Below are 19,303 nucleotides of genomic sequence, written 5' to 3' on the forward strand. Positions count from 1 at the left end.
TGCAAGGAGCTGGAGAGCCGCATTTTGACATCAAAGGAGCAATTTTATTTCTCTGGCGAAATACGTGTATGTTTTCATATGAATAAATATTTAAAGCTATTTATTTTCAATAGCAAATCAAATTTATTTACATAATCCTAATCAAAACTAAATATTGAAAAAAAAATGTGGCTCTTAAAAAACTGGGAAATTTTATAAATTGTAACTTTTGGCTCTTCCGCTCAAAAGGTTGCCGACCTCTGACATAGGGCAAAAGTAAACTTAGCAGTTAAAACAGAGTTGCATCCCCTAATTTGGTCCAGTTATAATGCCAATTTTTCTCTATTTAATTACTATATATACAATTTATGATCAAGTCTTTGAAACTGTATAAAACTACAAAATAATTTATTATTGATATTACTTTAAATGTGTATAATTAATTTATTAAAAAAAAAACTTTGGGGGGGGGGGGGGGGGGGCTGCTATAGACAAAGTAGAAAGGGAAGAATGTTTGGTTTGACATGTCCAATTGTAATCTACCTATCATGCAGGCTGCTAATAATATCTAAATATTTTTTTTTTAATCACAAATATATTTCAACATTAGATTTTCATAAATTATTTTTAAAAAGTACTTTAGGTATAACTTGCAGTTATAATGAATTCTTCCTACATTTTTGTGTTGAATATTGAACCTGGTTGGTTTATTTACCCTGACCTCATTACAAGGAAACACGTTCTTCCTAGAGTCTCGATGTTTTTGTTTATGCACGTTGTTGATGCCACCTAAGACATGAAAATACATTTATGAATTTCATAGAACTGTCTTACCTAGAAATTCAAGTTTCTGAATTGCATATGATGTTTAGAAATGTTTACAAAATCCTCAGGTGTTGAGTTCCGTATCATGTGACAGCTGGGCTATAAATAGCCTTGTTTTTGATTGCAGAAGGTTTAGATTTGCCTCCGTCTCATTCTAGATAGATTTCGGCGTTATAATTCGGGCTGTGGATTTTATTGTCAGTTTACTTTCAGGTACGTCTTTTTTTTCTCTCACAGTCGTCGTTTGATTTCGAACTGGTTAACTTAATAAAGATCACATTTCTAGCAGGTTAATTTAATGAATTTAGCACATTTCTAACAGGTTAACTTAACACAGTTATCACATTTTCATCTGTTTAACTTAATAAAGTTATCACATTTTCATCTGGTCAACTTAATAAAGTTATCACATTGTTAACTGGTTTACTTAATAAATTTCTTACATTTCTAACTTAATAACTTAATAAATTTATCACATTTCTAACTGGTAACTTAATAAAGTTATCACATTTTCAACTGGTTAATGTTTTATTAAATAATGTCTAACAAATATTTCTGGAAATAAATAATCGAATTTGTGTACATATTTCTGGTTTTAATAGAATGCGTGTGCATACTTACGATTTTAATGCCAACTTTGATAGTGAGAAACATTTAAAAAAAGATGTGTCCGACATAAGATCAAGTACACAATTATTTGTTGACGTGAACTTAATTTCGTTTCCCTCAGGTTGCTTGGGGTCACGGGTCCCTGGGATGGAACTGACCTACATACTGACCTTCTCAGCCCTGGCCAGCGTCGTGTCTGGCACCTGCACCACGACTGACTGGAGCCAGAGTTTCGCGCGGCCCGGGGTCTCACAGTGCCAGTGGAACACGTATCTCCGTGGGTTCGGCTCCTCCGGTTCTGGAACCAGCGGCAGCATCACCGGACTCCAGTCGGCCCAGTGCTGCCCTGGACCAGACGAACTCTGGACATGGTCAGACATGATGGTCGTCTTCCAGGACTGGCGGACATCGTTTGACGTCAAGGGGTGGGTCAGCTGTCCAGCTGGGTTCTTCTTGCACGGGCTGGTCAGATCCGGAAGCGGAAACGGGCAGTTGCATAACATTGAAGAAGGCCGGTGTTCGAAACCCACTGAGCACCCGAGAAGGTATGGCGAGTGTTATGAAGAGAGTGTAGCCTCTTGTTTCCTCAATGGCGGCTTGTGCGGATGTCGCGAGGGCTATTTTGTTACAGGTTTATACAGGGATAGCTGCAGTCGGCTGGAATGTCTTGAGAAGTTAAAATGCTGCAAGATGTTGCCGGAACCGGATGTTTTGAATGAGTTAGAAAGAGTCAAAACTCGTATCATGGACAAGACGCTTGCGGACATTGCGTTACTGGCACACTGGTTGGGCTACGGTTGGTGCGCTGGGTGCCGCGCGATGTACGTCGGTGAGGACTTCCGGCGCATTGGTGACGCCTGGTACGCTGATACCTCAGGCACGTGCGAGGGGTACATGAGCGGCCATCGCCTCAGTATCCACTACAGTGACTGGAGATTCAAGGTGAAAAACATGATCTATGGCGAGAGAGAAACTACCATTCTACATCCGGAGAAAATAGACACAGGTGTCGTCATCAACAACCATTCGACACCGGTGACCAAGACAATCGAACAAGAGGAGGTCGTAGTTCGAAGTGTGAAGCACACGGCTAGTTCAGAGTGGAGGCATATCCAAGAGCTCAATATTTCGGTGACATACAAAACGTTGTTCTCGATGAGATACAGGTTTCGTTATGAGACTGCTAGCAGCACCACGAACGAGACTGGCGTCACAGATTCCAACACGTTTAAAGTCACATCCTCTAAAACCCTGCAGCCGTACTCCTCCGCCAAATGGCAAATAGAAATCTCCAAAGCCCGAACAGCCGTGGCCTACACGGCTGTTATAGAAATCGAGTTCTCCCTGGAGTTGAGAGGGTTTCTCCGCTGGGGAGGGGGGTACAACGGAGACTCAACCAACTACCACTACAGACACAGGGGCAGCGGCGACAGGCCGACCTTTCACTACAGGTTTGGGAACAGCAGCAGAACCTTCCGCGAAGCGCTCACACGAGAAAGTGAAACGAACATGTCGCCATGGGAATGGGATGCCATGCTCCGCAAATATCCGCACGCCGTACGTGTCATCGACAGGTTGGTCAACGAGAATCGATACGAGTTTCAGTTGACCGGATATTTTGAGGATATATTCGGGAAAAACGCTAACCTGGAGTGGTCGGAAATGAGGAAGCGGAAACGATCGACCGCGGTTTTCGACGAGAAACCGATTTCGCCTGTAAACCACGTGATCGCCAAGGAGGGGGTCAACGACCCCGCCTCATTAAACCACTTCCCACCTGAGCTCAATATCCCGAGGGTCAGACCAACTGAACGGGACCACATCCCCGCGTCAGGTTTCTAAAAAAATTAAATTTAAAATGAGTGTCACCTCGCTCCCTGACGAAATAGTTTTTCCATAGCGGTGACTGGCAAAAGGAACGATTGAAGAAAGGACAGGGACAAAACTATTTAAATAAACATGCAATGTTTTTAAAAATACATTTTTCCAAACCGACCAACTAAACAGAGAACGAGTTTCGCATCCTTTTATTTGCATATGTATTAAATAACTAGTTGTTTGTATAGAAACATACCGTGGATTAATCACATCACACTTTATTATAACGTGGTTTATTAGAAAATGTAGTTTATAATATAATGTAACACTATCTATTTTCATTATAGTTATTTCTAGGTTTATTATAAAACAATATTTTTAATACCTTTGTTTATGGCTAACTATTTTCATGTAAATATATTTTGAAACGTTTGCTTCAATACTTTCAACTTATTAAACAAAAAATAAACTACTTTTGTCTATACTGTCTTGCAGCCTTATTTTTTTTTTTTTTGAGTGTGTTAATTTTACCAAACCATCAAACGTTCGATGCTACCGGCAGCAGCTTCAAACACTTTCTTGTGAGCTAAACGCCACTAACTGAACTCACGTCTGTTCTCATCTAGGCCTAGTTCTATCGTGAACGTTGAAAGGTCGGATAATGTCACTGAGTTAACCCAGATTTATTGGTACCCGGCGGTTATGCGACAAAATGGGTCAGTGATACAATATTTCAGGATAAATGATCTCTCACTAGGATGTATCCGAGTTAACCCAGCTTTTATGAGTACTTGGCAGTAGTCGGGGGGGGGGGGGGGTGGTGGTGTTAGAGGAGTGCTGGACATGATGCTGGTCACAATCAATAAACAGAGGATGAGCACTATTTCAACTGTCAAATGGAGGGGACTCCTAGGAGGAACAAAGTTACACGTTACAAGTTAAATGTAAAATTTACATCAAATTGATGTCAATGTCGTCTGTATTGCTTGTCGCAACAATTAAAAACAATCAATTTATCGCAATTTTTCAAAGTTTACAACTTTTTTATAATTTAAAAAAAAATTTAAAGTGGTAAAATAAGTAGCGCTGTTAAAAAATCTCCCTTCCATAGCTAAGCTTGTAAGAAAGAAACTTTTCCCCTAACAAACTGATCACAATTGGCGTGGCTGTTATTGTGGTTGTCCAGGAAGATGATGTGGCCTTATGGACAATCTGTGTAGCGTCACTAGTCCAACACAGAATAGAAAGTCTGGTACTATGGACATCATCCCCCTCCCTCCCAGAATATACAACAAGAACTTGAGTTGAATATTTTAATATAACTGATCTGAATGTTTAGAAAATAATTTTTAGTTTATTAACTTGGTGTCACCCCTCCTCTAAATTGCGCCCCCTCCCCTGGTGCTATTGGCACCCTCTGTGTTGCTTCTGTGAATGGTTATTCTTTTTTTTGGGGGGGGGGGTGCATATAAGGGGAAGAGTTTAATCGTTTAATTTCTTTTCCTGGAAGATAATTGTTTCCAGAAATCTGTTTCAAATTTAGCTCCCACCTAGAAACGTTTTGCGGCAGGTAAGGTCAGATAATCATGGATTTGTTTTCCAGGGAAGTAATAAGATCATGTATTTTTAGTAATGTTTTAATTCACAGTTTAAAAGCTTTAGCGTCGTAGATGTTCAAACATGTAAACAAAAAGTGCTTGTTGTGTTGTTGAAAAAACTGGTTATGAATTTAATTATCGAAAAGTGGAAATAGTAAACAGTTAAATTGTGACGTTGATGTGTGTAGATGGGGGGGGGGGGGGGTAAATGGCAGGATGTGGTGTCGCCGATGTTGTGACAGATGTAGGTAGATGGGGGGGGCGGTTAAATGGCAGGGTGTGGTGTCGCTGATGTTGTGACAGATGTAGGTAAATGGGGGGGGGGGGGTAAATGGCAGGGTGTGGTGTCGCTGATGTTATGACTTATATATGGGTAGATTGGGGGGGGGATAAATGGGGGGGGGGGGATAATGTCGCTGATGTTGTGACAGATGAAGGTGGATGGGGGGGGATGGCAGTTGTGATGTCGCTGATGTTGTGACATGTGGGTTGATTGGGAGGGAGGGTGGGGGGTAAATGGCCGGTTGTGGTGTCTGTGATGTTGTGACAGATGTTGGTAGATGGGGGGGGGGGGTAAATGGCAGAGTGTGGTGTGGCAGTTTCGATACACATTCTTCGTCCTTGACACCTAAGACCTTTTTTTAATTTAGCGAAGGGTTGAAGTGCTTGCAGTAGTCGCAGTGTGGTTATCGGACCTGTTTATGGCATGTGGTGATACACTTACGTGTGTTAGGCGGTGACAAACAGGCGTTAGATAGTGGCACTTATAATACAGGTGTTATATTTTACAGGATGTGACACAATTACAGGTCTTATATTTTACGCAGGGTGACACATCTACATGTGTTATATTTTACAGGAGGTGGCATAATTACAAGTGTTATATTTAACAGGTGGTGACACAAATACAGGTGTTATATTTTACAAGAGCTGACACAATTATATGTGTTATATTTTAAAAGAGGTGACACAATTACAGGTGTTATATTTTACACGAGGTGACACAATTACAGGTGTTATATTTTACAAGAGGTGACACAATTACAGGTGTTATATTTTACACGAGGTGACACAATTACAGGTGTTATATTCTACAAGTAGTAACTGGGGATGAATTTACAGGCAAGTCACGGTGACACGCGTACATGCAGGTCAAGGTGACACATTCACCTTCAGGACGTGGTGACATGACAGGTAGCAACCGGAGAATACGTTAACACAAGTGCAAGTTAGCGCTCCTGTCTAAACCCGTAATGCTGATTGGCTTAGCTCTTTGGTAAGCGTTCAATACATTCGAGCGTTACTTGCTCAATTGTTGTTGTTGGCGCTTAAATTAATAGTTTTTAGTTTTGGTTAAGTTATCGACATAGTTACCTATAAAGTAATACCTGTACTTGGTTTTTTTTTTTTTATTGTGCCTAAAAACGAGCTACTAGTTTGACCCTAACTGTGAAATGCACAAAATAACAATTCTGAATGCTCAGTAATAAAGAGAATCAAAAACACACCAAAAAAATAAATTAAAAAATAAAACAGTTTTCTTTGAATAACGATGTTGTTACCTATTTATTTCAGAAGAGTTCATTCCCCTAATTATTTCTAAGGAGTTCACTCCCTTATTATTTCCACACCCAGTATCACATTACATGAGGCCCTACAAAATACATGTTTACACATTCGAAGACTCTCATAGTAAATTCTGATCTTAATCTACATCAACATCTAACGTTTCTTGTTTCGTTCGGCAGTGATGTGTTATTGCTATTTAATCCGTTTTGGTCGTCAGTGATGTGTTATTGCTATTTAATCCGTTTTGATTTCGTGGTGAATAAATTGCTTTGCGCTGCATGGTCTCTTATATGGGTCAAGGTTGTATATTAATGTTGTTTGTTTATAGGAAACATAACATCCAGCTCGTAACAATTTTCTAGAAAATATTAATTTTAAGAAAAGAACTAAAAATAGGTCTGGATTTTTCTTATCAAATCTTTTTTAGTTATAAAACTAAAAGTGAAACAATCTCTTTCCAAATAGCAAAAAATAAATCGCAGCCTTCCAATTTTGAATGAACCCTAAAAAGCTATAAATTTAGTGTTTTGAAAGAACCAAAATAAGTAAGCCTTGTTATATACACCCTAATCAGTTATACATCCAGTATTTTGAATCAACACTAATAGTTATCGATCTATCATTTTGAATGAACCCTAAATTGATATAGATCTAGAAGTTTTATGAATCAAGTTGTAGATCTAGAAGTTTTATGAATCAAGTTGTAGATCTAGAAATTTTATTAATCAAGTTGTAGATCTAGAAGTTTTATGAATCAAGTTGTAGATCTAGAAGTTTTATGACTCAAGTTGTAGATCTAGAAGTTTCATGAATTTAATTGTAGATCTAGAAGTTTCATGAATCAAGTTGTAGATCTAGAAGTTTCATGAATTTAATTGTAGATCTAGAAGTGTCATGAATTTAATTGTAGATCTAGAAGTTTTATGAATCAAGTTATAGATCTAGAAGTTTCATGAATCTAATTGTAGATCTAGAAGTTTCATGAATCTAATTGTAGATCTAGAAGTTTCATGAATCTAATTGTAGATCTAGAAGTTTCATGAATTTAATTGTAGATCTAGAAGTTTCATGAATCAAGTTGTAGATCTAGAAGTTTCATGAATCTAATTGTAGATCTAGAAGTTTCATGAATTTAATTGTAGATCTAGAAGTTTCATGAATTTAATTGTAGATCTAGAAGTTTCATGAATTTAATTGTAGATCTAGAAGTTTCATGAATTTAATTGTAGATCTAGAAGTTTCATGAATTTAATTGTAGATCTAGAAGTTTCATGAATCTAATTGTAGATCTAGAAGTTTCATGAATTTAATTGTAGATCTAGAAGTTTCATGAATTTAATTGTAGATCTAGAAGTTTCATGAATTTAATTGTAGATCTAGAAGTTTCATGAATTTAATTGTAGATCTAGAAGTTTCATGAATTTAATTGTAGATCTAGAAGTTTCATGAATTTAATTGTAGATCTAGAAGTTTCATGAATTTAATTGTAGATCTAGAAGTTTCATGAATTTAATTGTAGATCTAGAAGTTTCATGAATTTAATTGTAGATCTAGAAGTTTTATGAATCAAGTTATAGATCTAGAAGTCCCACCCCTTTTTACTAGATGTCGTTCTGCCACGAGCACTTATTCTCATGCAATCGTCCGTTATTTTGGCGATGGGCCATCATTTAGAAGAAGAGGTTCTGGGCCATCAACTTGCACCCGATTTGACCTCCACCTACCGTCTAACCCCTGCCCCCAACAGTCAAGTATTATGTAGCTGTTTTAAACAAAATTAACTCATTACATAAAACAATAGCATATTTGATCTGAGTCTAGTTGTTGATATTAGAAAATTATTAAATCTGGTGATCGATTTTTAAAAAATTGAGTAGCTTCCCCTGCACAAATCTGACAGCTGTGACACCTCCAATTATATGTCTTATATGTGTCTTGGCGTTTATGGGTGCTTTATCATTCTTCGTTACTAATATGTTAAAACAACTTGCATGAACTACATCATTGTGGATTTAATTATTTGCAATGATCAATGAAGCACTTCTTTTTTTTTTAAAAGGGAGACGATTTGATTGTAAAAGATTTTAATTTGCTACCTCATATGCCAGGGTCACAGAAACAAGTGAATTCGACTTCACATGTGACTACGTGTATTTTTAAAATATGTCATACATTTTTTTTTTATATTTTAAATTTCCTTTTAAATTTTAAAAATATTTCTCACTTAGCGCGTTTGATTTCTTAAAAAAGCAATTTACGCAGTTGTCTCCCTTCTTCCTTTTTTACCTACCTTCCGTGTACGAAACACTACGCATGTCTCTGCTTTTGACTGTCACTTTGATATATTACTAGCTGTTTTTATTTCAATTGAACCTGTGATATTTAAATTCTGTCCAAGTTTGTCCAACTTTATCCACGTTCGTTCATCTTTGTTAAACCTAGTCCAAGTTCGTCCATGTTTGTCAAGTCTTGCCCAAGTCTTTGCCCAAGCCTGTCCATACTTCTAAACGACTATCTATATCTGTAAATATGTTTTCTGTTTTGTATAAATTTGCATTTACGTTTGTCCAAATTTAACCGAGCTTTTTGTCCCGTTGTTTTTAAGTTTGTCCAAGTTTATCTGAGTTGTGTCCAAATGTGTCTTCGTGTGTCCGAATTTTGTCATATTGTGTCAACGTTTGTCCAAGAAAAAAAAGAAAAAAGCGAATAGTTGGAGTTATTTTATTTTATTTAATATTTTAATTGAAACGGATGACAACAGTAGACTTTGGGTGTGAAGGGAGAATGTGAAATCGTGACAGATATCCATGACATGACAGGGGCTGACATTGTCATTACAATTTACAGTGAAGGTGGACTGATCATTGGGGTCTACGACAAATTCCCGAAAGACACTTGCCCGAATGCCGTTTGCCGGAAGGCCGATTTCCCGAATGGACACTTGCCCGAATGCGACAAACGCCCGAATGGACACTTGCCCGAATGCGACAAATGCCCGAATGGACACTTGCCCGAATGCGACAAATGTCCGAATGGACACTTGCCCGAATGGGACAAATGCCCGAATGCCACTTGCCCGAAGGCCGTTTGCCCGAAATATGTTAACCTTATATATTTCTAAATAATCATTCGTAATCAATTTAAATTTAAAATGTTAGTAAACAAAACACATCTAAGCAAAAAGAAATTGAAAAAAATAATATTATATATTACCTCGCAGAAATTTTAAATTAATTTGTAATTGATATTTAAAAAGTGTAGAAACATACTTTCTCTTCCATATATGAAATTAGACAAAAATACAACTTTCATTCATCTCCGGATTTTAAAATGAGTTTTGCTTTCTTTATTAAGTAATCGCTTCAACACATTGTCTTAACAAGGTGCATTAAATGGAGATCAAACATATCTGACTACGTTTAGTTTTTAAATTCACCACCTAAACCTCGCCTCATTCTTTTGTTAAATGATCACCCCACAAGTCAAGCATAACACGATAAACCAACAAACGCGCCTCTGTTCGATGTTGCGAGACGCCGCGCCGCCTACACCGTGTCATAAGCGCTATATAACCACCGCAACACGTCGGCTAAACAAGGTGTTAAAAAAATACATCAAAAGAATGTTAGAACACCGCCGCCAACATCACGTTACATTTATGAAAGAATAAAGTTTTTCTTACAGCACTTTCTCAGTATTGAAAAAAAAAAAAAAAAAAAAAAAAAGCTAAATTTAAAAATATAAACAACTTTGTTTTATGCTTAGAATTATGTTTATAATCAAAATTTCAAACTTAAACTGATTTAAGAATTTCTATTTAGTAATATTATTTATTATCTAATATTAACATTTTTCGGGCAAACGGCCTTCGGGCAAGTGGCATTCGGGCATTTGTCGCATTCGGGCAAGTGTCCATTCGGGCATTTGTCGCATTCGGGCAAGTGTCCATTCGGGCATTTGTCGCATTCGGGCAAGTGTCCATTCGGGCGTTTGTCGCATTCGGGCAAGTGTCCATTCGGGCATTTGTCGCATTCGGGCAAGTGTCCATTCGGGAAATCGGCCTTCGGGCAAACGGCATTCGGGCAAGTGTCTTTCGGGAAAACGTCCGGCTCCCTGATCATTGATATAGCTGTTGTTTTATGAGATTCGACAAGTTTTATTCAATAGATGACAATGACATGATATTTATGAGAAACTTTTAATGCCATGTTGACATTATGACAAACTAATGGTAGCTTGACAATGTTATGACAAACGTTCCATGACATGAAAATCGTGTGATAAAATTACAAATGGCAGAATGATGGCATGACAATGACATGACCATGAAATGACATGATGATGACATGACGATGACATGACATGACGATGACATGACGATGACATGATGATGGCATAACGATGACATGACGATGAAATGATGACATGACATGACATGACATGACATGACATGACGATGACATGACGATGACATGATGATGACATGACGATGACATGACGATGACATGACTTTGGCATGACCTGACATGACGATGACATGATGATGGCATAACGATGACGTTAAGATGGCATGACGATGACGTGACGATGACATGTCGATGACATATATCATTTAACTGAAAAAGTTTGAGCTAGAACATGTTTAAAAATTGTTTAATGACATCATTAGGGAGAGGGGGGGGATACGATTGTTACAGAAACGAAGAATAATGTTTTACCAGTAAATATTGTTCTTGATTGTTATAATTTAGTAACGCGATGGGTTAGGTATAGCATGTTTTTTTTTACAAAAATACTAAGGTGCATCGAAGTCTACCTCAGACAAATAAAAACACAACGGCTTTCCCCTCTCCCCCCCCCCCCACCCCAGCAAATTTTACTAGGATTTTTTTTTTATCTACCCCTCATGTGTATCCGACCTGTCTATATTATATGTCAATACATGATACGAATTGGACGTTATCGATTTTGTGGATTTATAAAACAACATTTTAAACACATTGCATAGTGATTATCAGTCGTTTTTGGAAAAAATAGCTACATACATTGCTTGATTACGGTTTTTTAAAACACGTCTAATTAGTCTAATTTAACTTAATTATCGTCGTACTCAGAAAAGGTTTTTACAAGTTTTATTGATATATAAAATTATTATATAATTCTTATTGTACACAGTTTGCGAGTAAAAAAGAAATAGAGAACCTTGCAGTTACAAAAAATGTTTGAAAAACATCATTTTTTCTAGAATTATAATTCTACAAAGAGAAGATACTAGTCGACAGCAAGTCTTTGTCAATGATTTAATTACTAATTACAAGTTTGCATTTTTTAAAAATATTGGCTGGCGTTAAGGTATTTCTACAGAAATATAACACATCTTGCCCGTTTAATGCGAGGTCTAGCCATCTAGACAGAAGGACCAGTTTATTGACAGGTCTACCCATCTAGACTGAAGGAACAGTTTATTGACAAGTCTACCTATCTAGACAAAAAGACCAATTTATTGACAAGTCTACCTATCTAGACAAAAAGACCAATTTATTGACAAGTCTACCTATCTAGACAAAAAGACCAGTTTATTGACAGGTCTAACCATCTAGACAGAAGGACCAGTGTATTGACAGGTCTACCCATCTAGACAGAAAGACCAGTTTATTTCGAGGTCTACTTATCTAAACAGAAGGACCAGTTTAAGTTGAAATGTATTCAACTAAAAGTGAGTACTACAATTCTCGTTCAGTGACCAGAGAATGTAAATAAAGGGGGTTTAGTGAGACTCATAAGTACTGTCAGTCAACAGACAATAGAATGTACACCCTGGGTCAACAGACCAGAGGCGTTGCGATGGGGGGTGGCAGGGGGTACATATGTCCCAGGGCGCCGACCCTAGGGGCGCCAAAATGGGTTGGGAAAAAAATTAAAAGCTCATTTAGGCTGCAGTTTTGAATTATAAATATAAAAAAATTGAAAGTTTGTCCCCAGGTGCCGGGAGGGGTCGCTACGCCTCTGCAACAGACAATAGAATGTATATACTGGGTACACATTTAATGCTTTTGTTTCAAATGGTTATTTATAATTAACCCCAATTGTTTTGTGATAAGTGACGATTGAAATAAAAACATCACTTGGCGCGTGCTGTACTTTAGCTGATATATCATCACATAACACGTAGGCTTATATATGAACCATATCCTAAGCACATTTGTCTAAGTTTCAAAGGTAATTCTTCTAAAATAGAATATACTCAGGCATTCTTTAATCAACACAACAGCTGGTATTCACGATGAACATCACTTTTGTAGACATCAGGATGTTAGATACGATGAAAAACATCCCAAACAGGTTAATTTTTTAAAAAATTGTTTTCAATACGAGTCATCGCCCGAGTTTTCATCCCCCCAATCCTCATCATCGTTTGATTGGTCAACTAGTCCACTTTCTTTGTTGGCTTTCATTGCAAGGGTAGTTTGTTCCTGGACATTGCAAGAATTCCCAAAACATGGCTCATCCTCTGATGGTACAGAGTTCGAATCCATGTGAGGGCTTGACTCCCCCGCCTGGGAGTCGCGTTTGTCATTTATAACTTCTAGCAGGGCGGAGAAAACTGGAGAAAATGTAGTTGTCTCCTGGACGGACGCTGAGGGGTCGGAGAACTGGACCTCCATGGCTGGGGTGGTGACCACGGGCTGAGTTCGTCTCCGGTAATTTTCGTGGTGTTGTGAACTGGAGCGTGGGCTAAACCACCGCCTCATCCCGGCCTTTTTGGTGGTTGTTGGGTGACCTGTACTCTCAACAACAACCGTGGTGTCGTCAGTTAAAGGTATTGTGCTAGACTCGGTACCGTCTTCATTAACGATAGGTGCGGTATTTTCATAGAAAGATGTTGTTGTCTCTGTGGTAGGAGGGGTCCCGTCTGTAGTGGGAGAGGGGAGGGGCTTGTAAGGTTGTTTTTTAACTTCAGTTTTGCGAAGCGGACGAAACATCGGGTTCTCGTGGTGCCGACTGCTGGATAAGTGGTCATACTTTTTCTTTGGCTTGTCTACCTCGGGCTTAACCACCGGCGTGGTTGAGGGGATTGTTCCTAAATCTTGGGTCTGTTCTTCAACGTCCAGGGTCACCGGCTCATTGATGACAGCCGGGGTTGTTCTACTAGGCTTTGGTGGGGGTGGCTTGACCGATGTCTTGGGTTTATCGACGGCTATCTTTGGACGGTCGGGAATTACCTTTGTCTTGGGTTGTTTATTGACGGCTATCTTTGGACGGTCAGGCATGTAAATTGTTCCAGAGCTTGAGTTCGACCTGAAGTGGACCGCGTCAATCTCCAGCATTGGACATCTCTCGTTCTCGACACTGAATGCCCCGCCAAAGCATTCAGGTGAGTAACAGTGACCGGCCTTTACACACCTGTATAAAAAACGTAAAAATTAAATTTCATTTTGAAAAAAAAAAATTCAATGGTGTTGTAACTTTTGAAAAATCTGAAACATGACTAAGAGAATGTCTTGGCAAATTGTCAAAACAAATCTGGTAAAAAAAAATATTCTCGAAACACATTTCTAATCATTCGTAGATTATACAGCTTAACTCGCAAGATAGGAATTTGTTTTATTTTGAATTTCGTGTGGTTAACCTTGAATCGCTTCCAAATTTTATATTTAATATATCAATACAACATCACGCAGGGGAGGGAATATTTCTGGAAAACAAACATAATCAGCAGTGATAACAGGTAGCTGCCTATTTGTTTTGATTCACTGATAAAGGCCAAGTTAGCCGAGTTACACAGTGAGATAAAGGTTTTATTTCAGTATGTGTGGTCGAGGGGAAGAGCTAACTCAAAAATTTTAAGTCCCTGGGATCGAGCCCATAGTTCGTCCCTGAGTCCACCCAGCTCTATTCCGTACCTGGATTCAGTTGGCGAAAGTATTGGCGTGACAGAGTTTCTTTCGGGGAGCGGAGCACCCTCCCCCGAATGAAAGACTGCCGCTTCCCCCCCCCCCCCACACACACACACACACCTCCGTACGAAGTGGAATTTATATAGAAAATACTTTCAAGTGCCCCCTCGGAGAAAAAAGTTTGAAAGAAACACTATACTGAAACTTCATTTGCAGAGGTCACAGTAACAAACCAACTAACCGACAGGTATAAAAAGGATATCTTTCTGCCAAGTACACGTCGCTTGTTTTCAATTATCCATCCGTTGTTTTCAATTATCCATAGGTTGGTTTCAATTATCCGAAAGTATTTTTGTGTGGAACATACGGGATTAGCCACAGAAATTCTTTCATGTGGTAATCAACAACGATTGTTTCACATGTTTTTTAACTTATTGCTTGAAGAATAGAACAGCATTCATTTAAGGCTAATTAAATATAGGGGATGGAGGGGTTGTAGAAGTAATTCCCTTTAAGGATAATATATATTGACGGAGGGTTGTTGTAGAGGTAATGTCCTTAAATGATGTTTCTGATCAAGTCGAGAAACCATGGCCAACCCTGGGTCCCCGCCCCCATCAATACCCCACCCCCCCCCCCCCCCCCCCCCAAAATGACAACAGTGACGTACTCGACCCCCTTCTGGTCCAGTTGGTTGTCCCCGATCTTGATCTTGAGACACTGCCTAAAGATCCTGTCGTTGGACCTGACACAGTCACACAAGCAGGTGTCGCCGACCTTGGTCTGGTAGAAAGGTGAAGGACACGGTTTTGTACATCTGAAAATACACACCAGATAGGAAGCCGTGAGTGCAGAAATGGCAGACATCTGCTACTGGGAGGGATGTGAGGGAGTAGGGGCGAAGTAGGCAAAAATTGAATAGTTAGGGGGTAAGGGGGGGGGGGGGGGGGTAAATTGACAAATCAATGCTAGAGGGATGAGATAAATATAAATGTATTTTATTTATAGCGCGTTGTATGACAGCACCTTAGGGAGATTGAGCCAGGTTTTTACCTGGATTTGGCACTGATAGAGCAAACACCTGTGTTAGGCCAGCTCCCCCAATATAAGGCTGGGTACTTTTAACAACTGGTTAGACTCAATAATACATTTTAGACGTGTATTAGCTAAACTCTGGTTTATGATGGGAGTCCTAACACGCGAACTTAAGACTGCCAGTCGGTCATAAGTTTTGGGTTAACAGTCGGTCATTAGATTTGGGTAACAATAGATCACAAACTTTAGGCTAAAAGTCGGTTGTAAGATTTGGGTTAACAGTCGCTCATAAGTTTTGGGCTAACAGTCGGTCATAAGTTTTGGGCTAACAATCGGTCATAAGTTTTGGGCTAACAGTTGGTAATAAGTTTTGGGCTAACAGTCGACCACCCAACAACACAATCGTTATACGGTAAAATTATCCTGTTATCTTAAAAAGTCCATTTATACACAGTCACTCTATGTATCTATCTGGTGCTGGATGCAATAGTTTCTAGTGCCCCCTGTACCCACCCCGTCACCCATGGGTGATATCACTGACGGTAGACTATCTTTACCGTCAAGACGTTTAAGAAGACATGTTGGAGGACTTTATACAAAGCTGGGTCTGACACAACTTGGGTACCCAACTAGTTTTATATGCCTTTCGTCTCCACCATAACGCCACCCCATCCCCACCCCCTCTCCACCATAGTTGTTATTTTAAATTGTGTATTAAGGTTTTCTTTTTTTTTAATGCAAAATACGAATAAATATCAAACTTTGGAAATTTTGTTGAAAATGATAATGCTAATCAGCTCCCTGTTGAGATTTAAAACTATAAAGATTCTTTCTACAGATTGATTCCCCTCCCCCCACTCCCCAGTACTATAGAGTACTACCGATAGAGTACTTATAGAGTATTACTGATAGAGTACTGATAGAGTACTGATAGAGTACTGATAGAGTACTGATAGAGTACTGATGGAGTATTACCTAAAATCTCTTCTGATCTAGCCACTTACATTTTCTTTTTCTCAGTACATCCACACTTACATTTTCTTTTTCTTAGTACATCCACACTTACATTTTCTTTTTCTCAGTACACCCACACTGTGTGTGGTTGACAAATGTCCTCCACTGGACGTCCAAGTCTTTGAGGTCAATGGCGATTTTTCCTAAATGTTTCCTGCTGTCAAACACCTACATAATTAGAAAATTAGTAATTAGGTCAATTAGCAAAGCTTTTGATACATGCTTTCTTAATACAGTCACCAAGACAATGACTTTTAAAAACTGGAAATTAAGAAAAATAAATAAATAAACCTTGCCAGATTTACTAATTTTTTTTTAAAATGGAAGTTGCCAGATTCACTTGCTAGATTTATGTTTAGCTTAAAATATCTGAATTGCCAAATTAGACTACGTAATAAATTAAATTGTAACAACAAAAAGATTTTGTTATAATCATTAGGAGATTTAATTTAATTTCAATCATAAGAATCTCTAATTATCCTTCTATCCCTTTTTTTAGCGCATGTCATGTGATTGGCCTGTGTGTGAGTTTGATGTGCATGATTGACGCTATGAGCGCTACCTGGGACAGGTAGGCGATGCAATCATTGAGCTGTGGGAAACACAGGTGAGACAATCTGGTGAAACATCGATAGGTGAGTGGGGGGGGGGGGGGGCGATATAATTCTAAACTCGTTTTTTTTTACCTGAACACCTGTTGGAGAGGTGTCCAAGAATGGGAGGAGAATTTAGACATAGCTGTGATTGTTTTTTTTGTTGGATGGTATCAAATGTTGGATGGGATTAAATGTTGGATCAAATGTTGGACGGGAATGTTGGACAGAATTAAATGTTGGACGGGATGAAATGTTGGATGAAATGTTGGATGAAATGTTGGATGAAATGTTGGATGAAATTTTGGATGAAATGTTCGTCAATATCGCTCCACCTTTAGCATTTAAAATGGCACAAAATAATCACGTGTTTTAAAATCGTTCAAACGTGTATGTTCTTATTGATATATATATATATATATATATATATATATATATATATATATATATATATATATATATATTTATTTATATACGTATATATATATATATATATATATATATATATATATATATATATATATATATATATATATATATATATATATATATATATATATATATATATAAATATATATATATATATATATATATATATATATATATATATATATATATATATTTATATATATATATATCACAACTTACCAGAAATGGTAGTTTTACAACTTCTGTATGGATAGGTCCACATTCATATAGTGGAGCACCAGCACAACAGCCAGTGAAGTTCGTACATCGATGCAGGACAATACACGAGGGTAAAAACTGAAGCGGGTGCTCGTAGTCTACGACCCTGTGCACCACGGGGCGGGGAACTTTGCAGATGAGCTGTTCGTTGGTCGAGGACGTGAAGAAGTGGTGTTTGGCAGCCTCTAACACTGTGTTGAGATAGAGGTTGTTTGGACATGGTTTGTTGACACACACACATACACACACACATATATATATATATATATATATATATATATATATATAGGTAGGTATGTATATGCAATATGACGGTCAAAGCCCGGCGTCGGCTAAAGCAAGCATTGGAATCTCTATGTGTAGAGTTGGGGTGGTGTATATTATGTGGGTGACAGGACTCTAAAAATGTAATACAATGTTTATTATGTTCGGGGTTGGGTTAAAGATTGACATAATCTGTCCTGGAATTTTAGACTGCTGTTAGTGCAACATTTCCTATTTTTGAAAATTAACTAGGAAGACATTTTATTTCTTTTGACAATTTAGTTTTTTCTTGGTCTGTGTGCCCTTCTGCTCCGATCACATTACATGCAGTATGTTATAAAAAACATAAGCCGAGTAATACATTAATCACAATGAAACCGCAGCAAGAATCATTAAATGCCATCACATCAATGTTATACAACGAACATTGGCCAGGGTATTCCGGCCAGTGCGGGCATAGGCCAACCAATGTACAAAATACGTTATTAATTTAAAGCTCTTTGTATTTTTTGGCCAAGAAAGCTAGTCAATGAGCAAATTGGCTGGCTAATTAGTGTTTTGGCCGCAATTAGGACTTTAACCGTAGCACACACACACACACATACACACACATAAATATAATAGACTTATGCGTGTAGGTAAATCTGTATTATTTTTTATAATATTTAAACGTGTGTGCATGTTTGTATGTGGGTGAGTACATGTAAATTAACCAAGGTTTGGTTTGAGCCTAATTTGTAAGCAACTCACGCTCATTCCCTGAGGGCATCTCCTCCTCCTTGTGGCTGGTCTCATGACTGTCCACCTGCGGACTGTCAGGGCTGTCCATGTAAGGACTGTCCTGCGGGTAATCCATGTCAAAAGTGTGATCAACTGCCCGGACAGTCTCGTGATCCCCGCTCCCCTCGCCGCTGTACCCCAGGTACTGCTCGTCCCCCCGGGCATACAGGTGCTCGTCCTGACGGGGCGAGTGTTCATCAGGGGAGATAGTCCACAGGTTGTGACCCGGAAGTTGTTTGTGCAACCACGTGCTCAGCTGGCTGTCAGACATGTCGGTAACTGTGAACATCCGGGCGAGGTGGAGGCGGGTCATGTTGTGTTGCAAGCTTTCCATTAAGTTAGACAGCGATACTGACTTAAGCTTGATTTCCTGGGAGATACAAGTTTCAATCTTTATTAGATCTGTCAGCGCTAGAACCCATGCAGTAAATTTCTTGCCCGTTTAACATGTTGATCTATTTGATTTCAATATAAAAATTGACGCAAAAAAAAATGTCGACTCCCCCAGAAGTTAACATTATGTAATGCGTAACTGTCATTTTTTTTTACATTTTTTAAACTCATACTATTGGTCAAATTGTATTACGTTAATTTTACATAAGCGTTTTTTTCTATTATTATCAATGTCCTACCC

The 19,303-nt window shown here is 38.4% G+C and overlaps 2 protein-coding genes across 2 annotated transcripts; one reads left to right on the plus strand and one right to left on the minus strand.

Moving 5' to 3' along the window:
• Window positions 1-1,560: 1,560 nt before the first annotated feature.
• On the plus strand, window positions 1,561-3,255 carry LOC131936552 (uncharacterized). The gene has a single exon (XM_059293584.1). The coding sequence runs from the start codon at window positions 1,561-1,563 to the stop codon at window positions 3,253-3,255; it is 1,695 nt and encodes a 564-aa protein (XP_059149567.1).
• Window positions 3,256-12,763: 9,508 nt separating this feature from the next.
• Window positions 12,764-19,019, minus strand: LOC131936553 (uncharacterized). The gene is made up of 5 exons (XM_059293585.1): window positions 18,640-19,019; window positions 17,587-17,816; window positions 16,398-16,513; window positions 14,967-15,113; window positions 12,764-13,802 (listed from the first exon to the last, which is right to left on the minus strand). The coding sequence occupies exons 1-5, from the start codon at window positions 19,001-19,003 to the stop codon at window positions 12,764-12,766; spliced, it is 1,896 nt and encodes a 631-aa protein (XP_059149568.1). The 5' UTR covers window positions 19,004-19,019.
• Between the last annotated feature and the right edge of the window lie 284 nt (window positions 19,020-19,303).

The sequence above is a fragment of the Physella acuta genome, unplaced genomic scaffold (genome assembly GCF_028476545.2).
Source record: "Physella acuta isolate Inbredline_101_S28 unplaced genomic scaffold, ASM2847654v3 ptg000180l, whole genome shotgun sequence".
Lineage (NCBI taxonomy): Eukaryota > Metazoa > Mollusca > Gastropoda > Physidae > Physella > Physella acuta.

Coding starts and splice junctions, on each gene's coding strand:
- LOC131936552 (XM_059293584.1), top strand. CDS start 1,561: ATGGAACTGACCTACATACTGACCTTCTCAGCCCTGGCCAGCGTCGTG.
- LOC131936553 (XM_059293585.1), bottom strand. CDS start 19,003: ATGGAAAGCTTGCAACACAACATGACCCGCCTCCACCTCGCCCGGATG. Junction 17,817..18,639: donor GATGCCCTCAGGGAATGAGC/GTGAGTTGCTTA, acceptor ATCTCAACACAG/TGTTAGAGGCTGCCAAACAC. Junction 13,803..14,966: donor CTGGACCAGAAGGGGGTCGA/GTACGTCACTGT, acceptor TTTTTTATACAG/GTGTGTAAAGGCCGGTCACT.